The sequence below is a fragment of the Larimichthys crocea genome, chromosome VIII (genome assembly GCF_000972845.2).
Source record: "Larimichthys crocea isolate SSNF chromosome VIII, L_crocea_2.0, whole genome shotgun sequence".
NCBI lineage: Eukaryota > Metazoa > Chordata > Actinopteri > Sciaenidae > Larimichthys > Larimichthys crocea.
Window position 1 is genome coordinate 33,243,673 of NC_040018.1, and position 11,202 is coordinate 33,254,874.

At 39.2% G+C, this 11,202-nt stretch overlaps 1 protein-coding gene across 2 annotated transcripts in view; it reads left to right on the forward strand.

The window, feature by feature from the left end:
* The window catches only part of LOC104938638 (serine-aspartate repeat-containing protein F-like), a 15,582-nt gene extending 4,948 nt beyond the window's left edge, over positions 1-10,634 (forward strand). The window contains exons 2-6 of one of the 2 annotated variants that reach the window (XM_027281597.1): positions 7,394-7,444; positions 7,693-7,761; positions 8,169-8,220; positions 10,213-10,249; positions 10,335-10,634. In XM_027281597.1, the coding sequence (XP_027137398.1) occupies positions 7,394-7,444; positions 7,693-7,761; positions 8,169-8,220; positions 10,213-10,249; positions 10,335-10,380 (255 nt within the window). In that variant the 3' untranslated portion in view covers positions 10,381-10,634. Of the gene's footprint in view, positions 1-7,358; positions 7,445-7,692; positions 7,762-8,168; positions 8,221-10,212; positions 10,250-10,334 lie in introns of those variants that run through there. The other variant, XR_003462771.1, reaches the window with a different exon arrangement.
* The last annotated feature ends 568 nt before the right edge of the window (positions 10,635-11,202 follow it).

Here is an 11,202-nt window from a genome sequence, read left to right on the forward strand (position 1 = left end):
AAATCATAAAGAAATATGAATCTGAAATAATTTATATAATAATGTTTATTTTCTGACAGCCATACATTAGAACTTGAATCTAAATTAAACTCATATGCATGGACAGAAGCACACACACATGCACACTGTCCCCTTAGGTAACTTTATCGTGGAAAGTGATTTCCCACTTTAGACTTTCCTTACATGGAAAGAGCTTGGGTTGGATGTGGCACTGGATCGGATTCAGGGAGGCAAATGAATCCTGCTGGGGAATGCCAGATCTGGGTGATGAATGGGCTGATGCAGTGCATTTGCTGTCATCTCTTCACCTCACAACACCCTGTTGGACACCTTAAATAACACAAATAACTTTTCTTTTTACTCAGACAAGTTACAGTTAAATAAGTCCCTGTTAGGGTCTTTAGTCAGGTGTCAACATCTGTCGCAGCTAAAGTGGATGGGCAAGTGTCACAAATCCATCATTCCGAACTTATGATAATTGACATACTTTCTATAAGACTGTATGGGGAGGAGCAATTAAACAGTAACAGTAGTTAACTAAATGGGTCAAGTGGGTCAATGCAGGCAGAGTCAGTGGTCCAAACTAAGAGAGAAGAAATGTCTTTGGCATGTCTGAGCTCATCTCCACTTTCAGCCACTTTGCAGTCTTCATCTTGATCTGGATCTCCTCGCTCATTCTGTCTTTGCTCTTTTCAACTCAGCGTTTCTGACTGCCACTAGTCATCACCATGAGAAACTTCATTAAGATTGTTCTCAAATCTATGCTGTTGTATCAAAGATGGTGTGCCATCTAAAGCTTAAATAAGGATGATAATGGTGATGATAGACGTTTTAATGGGCTATTATAAGTCGTGTGTCCTCCATGTTAAATCACTTGGCTGGGATTTTTGTTGACTGCCATCATTGCACCTGTTACAACAACTCACACAACTTCACTTCCCCAAAAATACGAACTTAAACTTCAACCTGAAAAACTGGGACAAAAAGTACACTTTTGCAATTATATTAATGAGATTTTTATTATTATTACAATTAAAGAAAGTGTCATTTGTGTTTGTTTAGCATGTGTACAAAATGAGGTTAATGGAGTGGAGACATTACCACATGTATTTATTGATTTTAGTCAAGTTTGATTTAGGATTTGTTTCAGAGGTTCCCTGTCACTGACCTCGTTCTTCATGCATGTTGTAGGTGAGAATTGACGGGACTCTGCGATACTGTGCTGGTCCCCACACAGACAGAGCCAGAGAAGCTCACATTACACTGACTCCGACAGTGTGCAGTTTAAATAGAGTGGTTGTCAACTCCTCATTGCAACAATCCATCTATTTGGGTACAGTGTGTAGGGGGAGGAACAGACAAGTAGATGGGAAGATCGTTGTCTGGGTTGGCCTATACCCTGGTAGTGCATACACCGCGTGCATCAGCAGGGGGATATACTGGAGGTAGAAATACATTTGTAAAATCAGTGTTTGAAAAAATAGTCCACCAGCTCAGATAAATGATTCTAAAGAGCAACAGCCTGACCCCACATGCTACACTGTTACACCTCACAGTACGTTAGTATTGTGCAGAATGCACAGCAAAATGAGGATTTAGCTATGTTTAAAATGTTTTCTCCGGTTGCAGAAGAGGATCTTGAGGTCACTGAAACTAAAGGATTAATGGTCCCTTAGGACAATTAATGTGCTCAGCAAATTTCATGGCAATCTGCCCATTAGATCATGGATATTTGAGGCCAGTGTCTCTAGGAATAAGTTCCATTTGATGATTGTGCACAGCTCCACCAATGTTTATGCCAACCCTAAGTGCCAGTGCAGGAAGTGGGATAACCTTAGTGTAGCAGGTGAATAGTACTGAGGTCAGTACACAGTCAACATAGTGTTTTTTTATATTGTCAAATAATACAAGACTTTGTATTGCTTTAAACTTGACAATCTGACATTCACATCACTTCACACAGGGACTGAGGTGTGGGGATGCGGGATAAGGGAGTCATTTCAAGTTTTCTTTTTTGCCCTGAATGTCTTGAGGGGAGACTGTCCAAAATGAAATATTATCCTCCTTTGAACATAATTATGTTTTGTTCCTTGCTCTGACTGCAACTTCCCCCAACCTTTGACTGAGGCCATTTGGAGAGCTATAAATATGTTTGCCTTTAGGCATGGTTGGACGGCACTTCGTACAAAGTAGTTTGTTTCGAGCATAGCTCAGAGTTAAGGTCAGGGTGGTGGAGGGCATGTGTAGTGTCTCCAACTTTAATTCTGGAGACCGGAGTTAGCATCCCATTACAGACAAGTGATTAATGTTGATTCTTTTGTCACCATATCGGTGTAACCATAAATTTTCCCTGGTGTTTTGGTTAACCTAAACATACCACAGTTTGCCATATTGTGATGATCTTTCCCAGGCCTTAAGGGTATTTGCCACTCATGGATATTTTGAAAATAAAAATTTTAAAATGTTGACTTTTACAACCTCTGGCCCTGTCTGATCATATAGAGTTAGATATAGAGTTGGTCAGAGAAATGTAAGCTCAAGAAATGGAAATAAGGCTTGGGCCTAGAAGAAAGGTCAGGGAGTCACTAACATAATTAATCTCTGAGAACATAACTATCTATACCAAATGTCATGGAACTCTAGCCCGTACTATGGGATATCTTATCTGGACCTCAGCATTGGACAAACAGTAAAACTAATCTTCCAAGTAATCACCAACATTGTTATCCCTGGAATCCCTGGAGTGGGGCAAAATGTCCAGCCACCTACTTCAAAAGAAAGATGTTGTAACAAAGTCAGTCTGTACTGTGTACAACTACTAAGATCGCCAACTCTATATCAACTGATCCCCTCCTTCCTTTCACAATATATGGTCATCACTGCCTGGGCCACTTCTGCTGTGGTCCTCTCTAAAGTTAAGCTTGAACCCTTGTTCTAAAGTTAAACTTGAACATTTGATGATGATGGAAAAGCAAGTTATGCCCCACTCTTTCCTTATACCCCCCTCCAATCCCCCTCTTCTCTGAGTAGCTTAACTTATGGATAGTGCAGGACGGCCCACCAGCATTTGCCCCTGTCAGTCAGCCGGACTGCCCCCCTTCTTCTTAGCTTACCCCATAGGTTGGTCAAACTCTTTTTCTGTCGCTCTCACATTAGTCCTGTCTGTGTCTCCAACTTGACCAGTTACTGACGGCTCCCTCTCAGCTTCTTATTGCAGTCTTAACTGATCACACAAGTGCTGCACTGGACTAAAGGACACACTCCTGTTGTGGTCCCAAATTCAAGGGAGGACAGCCTGTTTTTCTAAGATAACTTTTACCTGGAATTGGGAACAAGTGTCTGGACTCTGCTTGGAATATCTTCTCTGCACTGGACCTTGCGTATTGGATCCATTATAATTGGTGTCCATTTCCTACTAGTATTAGCAATCTATTTGTAGTGTGGGTTCTCTGAGTGGATTGAATTTGTGAGGTTGTGTGTGTGTGGGGGACGAATAGGCAAAGAACTGCAGTGCTGGATCCTGCAGTGATTCCAGTTAATTCCTTATTAGTTGGCCCGGTCCTAACCGAACATGGCATCGTTGAGAAGTTTGATTCTTGCTCGTCTGCTGGCGCTGCTCTGCTCCTTCCATACCCCGTTGGCTCCCCAGCAAAGGCCCAGGATCTGCCATTCCGCTCTGAGCAAGGTCTGGTAGCTGATGATGATGATGAGATGATGATGATGATGATGAGGACGACGACGACGACGACGATACGATGACGATACGATGATGACGATGACGATGACGATGACGATGACGATGATGACGATGACGATGACGAGATGATGATGATGATGATGACGACGACGATGAGACTGATGATGATGATGACGACGATGATGATGATGACACGATGATGGACGACGACGATGATGATGACGACGACGATGATGACGACGACGACGACGACGATACGACGATGATGATGACGACGATGATGAAGATGTGACGACGACGATGATGATGACGACGATGATGACGACGATGATGATGATGATGACGATGGATGACGATGATGATGATGATGACGATGATGACGACGATGTATGATATACGACGATGATGATGACGACGACTGGATGACGATCATGAAGGTTAGTCCCTTAAGTATACAGTAGTCTAATGTTGTCATATCTCTCTATCTTGCTGTGTTAGCATGTATGAGATATCTGCACCTTCAAACTGCACACTGTCAAAGCATCAGTTGTCTGACTTTGTTCCAGGTCGGGGTGTGATTGACTGTTAAACTGTCATAAAAAGATTGTGACAGCTCTGAGGTAACAAGGCTACACACAGCTATGTTCTATAGGTGACGGCTGAGCTTTAACATGCAGTTTGTGTGGACAGTGTGCGAAAGGGGAGGGCTAAGTCAAATGTTAGGCACTCCCCTCTCGTTAACATTCTTGCAACCTCATCATCTCTTTGTCAGCTCTTACTTTAAATCTCAGACACATAGGTAATCAAAGTCCCTCCTACACCCCTTTCAGCTGTCTATTTCCCTTGCTGTCTCTGACACTGTGTTTCTTTCCCTGCTTAACTAGAGTTATGAGCACTCTGGGGAAATTGAACTGGCCCATCTGAAGTCAAACTGTTTGAAGTCCTTCGTACAGTACACTAGTATGAACTTGGGGACTGCAGAAGCGTTGATTTGAGAGAGAGAAAGAAACAAAAAAACAATTTCACACAAACCAAGCCTGACTTGGAAATCAGTCATTGGGGTCACTAGTCTGAGACGTTTGAATTGTGTTTCGTTGAAAGAATGGTTCCTCCAGAAGGGTTCCTCCACTAGATCTTCCTTCTCCTTTGTTTTGGATCAGATTGACCTGCATTTGTGATTTTAGGTAACCTACAGAGAAAAAAGAGAGACAGTGATATTGGGGGTGGGTTAGGGGATCAGGGTCCTAGAGAACAGACAAAGGGAGAATGAAGCGCGAGGGGAGGTGCAGGAGGGCCACTACCTATATATTCATTTAAAAGCTTAGACTACCAACAGATATAAAGTTCTTCTCTCTTCTCCTTATCCTCAATCTCTTTCTTTCTCTGTGGAGCATTTATGCCGCTGTCTGTGTGTAATGCACAGAATTATTTTTCAAGTCTGGTGTGTGCACTTGTAAAATTGCTACAGATAAGATAATAGAATAACTTTCAATGTTTCTATGAACAGTGTAAATCATACTCTTTTTTTTTTTCTAAAACGCTGATGTTCTGAACCATTAGAACATAATAACTTTTGATGCACATGTCAGTACATTAATGATGAATATTTGTTTTGGGTTTTATTACAATTTCCCCTTATTATTCAGTGCCTGTTTGGCACTGACTCAATTGAATACAAATATTTGAGTCATTTGTGAAACAAAGCTCTGTTACAAAATGTTACAACAGTGGATGTTCTGGTGATTTTTCAGACCTTCAGGGAAAAGTGTTTGGGAAAAGAGAGAAACATCTCTTCTATAGAGGAAGTCAAAGAGTTAAAGCTAAATGTCAAATTCTCAAGAGATGAAATGGTTGTCTGCTTTTTTCTCTTCTATTGTGGAAATGTGATTTTGTGATGACTGTGAACATTCATTGGAAAAATAGACAATCACCTCTGTGTCCAATGCTTCACCCTACTTTCATTCATTAAATAAATCAAATGATCATCAACTGCCTAAATGCAAATCTGTTTACTGAGGCAGAGAACTTGTTTTAGACATGTAAAAATGTAAAAATGCACAAACAACATCATTACTTTGATCAGAGGTTTGTAAGAAATGTATTTGGACATGTTTCCTGTATGAGGACCAGAATGCGGAGCTACAGATTCAAACTTGTGAGTATATGTTCTGACAACACCATGTGCTTCTGAATGTGTTTTTATAAATGCTTGTCTGGGAGACTGCAGATAGGAGGGGGATACAACCGGTGGGGCTTCCATATCTGGGTGAAACATACTATTAGGTGATTTTAGAAAAGATAAACCCAGTCACAACACTTCACTGTGAAAATGTGCGACTAAATGTTCAAAAATCAAACACCTTGAAAGAGTGTCATTGTCATGGTGATAACAAATGTAATGACATCTTTAATGTGCAGAAGGTCATTTGCAACATTGTAATGTAAATGTGCACAGGAAAGTACTGCAACTAAAAGCATTTACTTGAATTCTGTACTTATGTACTATTATAAGGTACTTGTAGTTTACTATTTACATCTTTGCTACATTAACATTCTAACATAGTATCTAACAGCTATATTACTGGTTACTTCACAAATCCAAACCATATCTTCAGCTGATGTAAAATATATACATGTTTACAGATTTATCGGCCCAGTATATGTAAAATACTTAAAACCCATAGCATCAAAATGCCGCTTAAAGTTTAACAAATAAGTCATAATATCCCATAATTAGAATCAGAATCACTTTAATTGGCCAGGTATGGTACACACACGATGAATTTGACTCTGGTTACACTTTGCTCTCATAGTACAAACACATTAAGATACAGGTACGGGAACTGACAGGTAAAGGTAGACATAAACAAATGTAAACATAAAAACTAGGTTTGTATAGAAACTTAAAACAGTAAAATAGTACTATTTTACGGCATAACAAGTACTTATGATGATACGTACACTGTACATTTTGGTCAGAAGGTTGTTTTAAGCTTAACATTAACTGACATCAAACATAGAGTCAAAATGAAATTAGTGACTTTTGTTAAGACTGCGTGCCTGTGTGTTGACTCACTTTTATTTAATGGCATTCTGAGCTTGACAAGGATGCCATCTCTGTGCACCTTAGACAGTATCAGCAACAATGAAAAGTTCTGTGGTTAGAGGACTGGATCCGTTTATATTTTTTGTTTACTCAGTGTGCATAACCATACATCTTACTTTATCCTACCACCATGGACATGGCCTGTAGTATAAAAGAAACAAGACTGATCAAATTTAGTGAGATTTAGTCCTAATAGTTGTTTTCAGTCACTCTTCATGATGGCCTCAAGAAGAAGACACACACATATATATATATATATATATATATATATAAATATATATATATATATAATATATATATAGATATTATTTATATAATATATATATTATTATAGTAGAAGATATATATATATTTTATCCTCTCTTTTATATGGATATAATTTGTCTCTCAAAAGTACAGTCCAAGTTACTCCACAATGACTGTGAACTATGATTGGCAGACACACCACTCTCACTTGATGTTCACATTATCAGTGGTGTATTTATTTTGATGTTTGTTGCATGTTAGATCTGTTCAAGTATTTAGTTATGTACTTATCATAAATATTATGTGCAGACGATGACGACGATGATGATGACGATGATGACGAGGATGGTGCTTATCACACAGGCTCTGTGTGCTCATATTGTGAATTCTGTGAGGTATGTTAAAACTCAAATAAGAGAAATTAAATGTAGCCATCAAAGCTCAGTCAGAAAACTACAGACCTTCATAAGTTGTGTCAATGAAATCACAACATGTGGTCGTGATGACAGGAACCACCTGTGCAGATTAAAGACCTGCAATCTGTTTGATGATGTATTGAAATAGCAATAGTACATATACACAGTCATGTTCTCAGACATCTGCTTTTTAGATTTATTTTTTAACTGAATGTGTCTTCTTCCAGCACTGTGACAGCTGTGACAAATGTCCATGTGAAGAGGGAGACAAGGCTGAACACTGTGATGACTGCAAGGTAAGAAATACACAATACACATACAGGGAAGAAAATGATGTGACACCCGACTCCAGATCAGCCCAAGCTCTGCATTCTAACCCCCAAAAAAGCAAGCATGTACATATTAAACTGATGAGCTTCTGTCTGTGACACTCAACAAATGAATGTCAAAGTAAAGTCAAGTCAAATCCATCCATCCATCTATGCTTTATCAAAATATCAAAACCAATTTATATGTATCTTTATATATTTCATGTATATATATGTGTCCTTTCTCCTGACCAACACTTTGGTCTGTGACATGTGTCTCACAGTCTAATAGGCAAATTTTATGAATATAACATGTATATAACATACTACATACGTTTACATTTCTAGATGTATTTCTACTGCCCTGTGTTCATTGCTTTATGTCTTCTTCACAGATGTGCAGTTTCTGCCATGTGTGTCCTGTGTGCCAAAATCTTTGCCAGCCTGGTGAGTAACTGCCACAGTGAACACACATTTCATAGCATCACATTAGAAAAGGAACATTTTCCAGTTTCCCTCACTGTAACTGCTGACTGCTGTAAGTAGATCTGAGTTGCACTGTTGGATGAAGGGTTGGCAGAATGATTAAAGATGACCCACCCCACCTCCCACTATTCTCAATTTTAAAATCAGTCCAGTCACACATCGGGTTACAAATTAAACCTTAAAAAGCTAAATATTTTTTCTAAATGAACTGGTGAAGTTCCCCAAAACTTTTCCTGACTTGACAGATTTAAATCAGACATATCTAGGTGGGCCCTCCTTCCCCTTTTGCGAGCCGTGTCAATCTTAATACATCATACAAAAACATACATACAAATATACATCCATACATCCTAATCTATATCAACAAATCCTTTCTCACCTACCTCAGTCAGCAGCTACAAACTTGGTGAAAGAGTGGATGGTTCTTTTTCTTTTTTTTCTGTCACAGACTTCTTACCATGTCTTGCATTTGATGTACTGACTATGTCAATTCAATAAAAATGATCCAACGGGACCTCTCACACAAAATCAACAATCAATCAACAAAAGTGAAGAATTTCCTTTTCCATACCGCAACAATGTCCAAATCACAGTTTAATGTTACTGAAATATTTATAATTTATAATTCAGCTCTGACTCCTTGCCTATTTTTGGATTAGTTGGAGCAGGTGGAGGCAGCACTGCCAAGACGGCAGAGGAAAGAGCCCCCACACTGAGTATCACACTGACTCTTCATGGAGTCTGTGTCCAGTATTTATACATTCTATGATGAAAACACATCAATTGAATAAAAAATAGCAGAGATAGAGAGAATGTGTGGATATGGATGCAGTCAGATTCTCTCCATGGTCTCCTTCTGAAAATACTACACCAGTACAGTGTTTATGCTTATATGTCTACAGTAGTGTAAGACAGCACTGCCAGGCAACAATGCAAGATTTATTTATTTATCATTCCACAACACAGGGTTAAAATCAGCTGATTGGGTGGTTTTGTCCACAGACTTCACATCAGAGTTCTGTTGGGAATTGATGTAATGGGTGTACAGCGTGAACAGGATGGAGCTGAGCAGAAACGCTGTTTCTCAGGAAGTCTAATATCCAGTTGCAAACTGTGGAATTCAAGACCAGAGTGCAAAGTTTGCCAGTCAATACCATGACTATGATGAACGATGATCTGAAATCAACAAACAGCACCCTAGGTGTTGCTTGTTATTTTTAAGGTGTGTGAAGTGGAGGATGGTGGTTGTTGTATGATGTTGTATGTCTCTGTGTCTTTTGACTGAAAGACAGCTGTTTTAGCTCTGGATAGAGCCTCTCCATTGATGCAGCCTTTCTGGTTGTAAAGGATTTTATTGTCTTCACGATCATCAACAAATTTGCTAATGTATGATGTCACTGATGATGTTCTGAACAAACACATTCTAGTCTGTGGATGCAAAATAGCTAAATATAGTCTGTCTGATCCACATAGGGGCAGGTTTGTAACAGCTAGGCCTTCTCATGTAAACATGGTCTTGGGTGTTGTTTCACTTAGTGGACATGAGTTTTGAGGTCTGTTTGCTTCAAATCATCAGCTACAGAATCAGTACAATCAAGTTGTTTTGTCATGTGAATTCTGATGACCTCATAAAGTACATATAGTACATTTTTTTGGATTTGCATCTGGAGGAATCAGCAACAGCAACAAAAATGTATGAAACGGACTGTACATATGGAGCACTTTTCTAGTGTGCTGACTAGACACTCACTACACACCACATTCAGCCATTCATACACACATTTATACAATGACAGCAGAGGCTGCCATGCAAGGTGCCAACTCCTCATCAGAAAAGAGCTCATTCATTCACACACTGATGCCGCAGCCTTTGGGGGTAATCTGTTTTGGGGGGTTTTCTCTGATGAGAAATGTTGGACTCCATCTCACACTAACTTTGTCTTGTTTCTTCAGGGGGGTTTCTAGATGAAGTGACTGGATCAATCTATAAGTAAGTCATATTTACACTGAACTGAAACCTGCTCAAACATTCATGAAGTACAGTCGGTAACCTCTGCTTGTCTCTTCATCCACAGGACTGTAGCTGATGTCTTTGATGATGATGATGACGACGACAACTAAACCCAACCATATGTTGCCACCATGTGGCCAAACTAATATGTTTCACCTTCACTTCTGATTTTCATAGCTATTTTTGTCTTTTCCTTGAGAGTGTTACACATTTGCTCACCAATGACTGAATAGAAATTGTTTAAAGAATAACTTAATATATTTATCTATTGTTGTTAACTGACAAGTCTAAGTCATTCTTAAAAATGAAAATGAAATATTTGAAGTCATATTTGGGATATGTTAATAAAAAAAGGGGAAGTTTTTATTGATTTGATTCATTGATTTTAAAATCCTGACTAGAGTGAATGTCTGAAGTACTGTATTCGATGAAAGAAACATTTCCTGAAAACCTCTTTTTCCGACCTGGTCCAAATCATCTGTGGTACAAACACTAACACTCCCCGCTGCTCTGAGCTCACATTCCAGACAGCCCGGCTAACAAACTAAGCTAACAGCAGCAGCATAGTTGTCAGCAAATCACAGAGAGTTGAGGCGGAGCAGCCGGAGGACATGAGAGGGAAACCCAGAAAACATTTTCTCCATAAAATATGATCCAGTTTCACCAAAATCTGTGAAATAGTTGGCATGTTACTTAGTTACACAATGTTGCTTTAATCTGAAAGCTACCTGAAGTCAGTTAACAGGCCATTTGGAGCACAATAACAAAGGTGGGAACTCCAATCACATGACTTAGGCTCAAGTAAGAGTCATAAATCTGATTACTTTTGACTTGATTCTACAAAATCAAAACACGTTCAATTTGACTGTGACTTCACCTGGACAAGCCTTTTGATTTGAAATGACTTGATATTTTCCAAAAGCCAAACATTA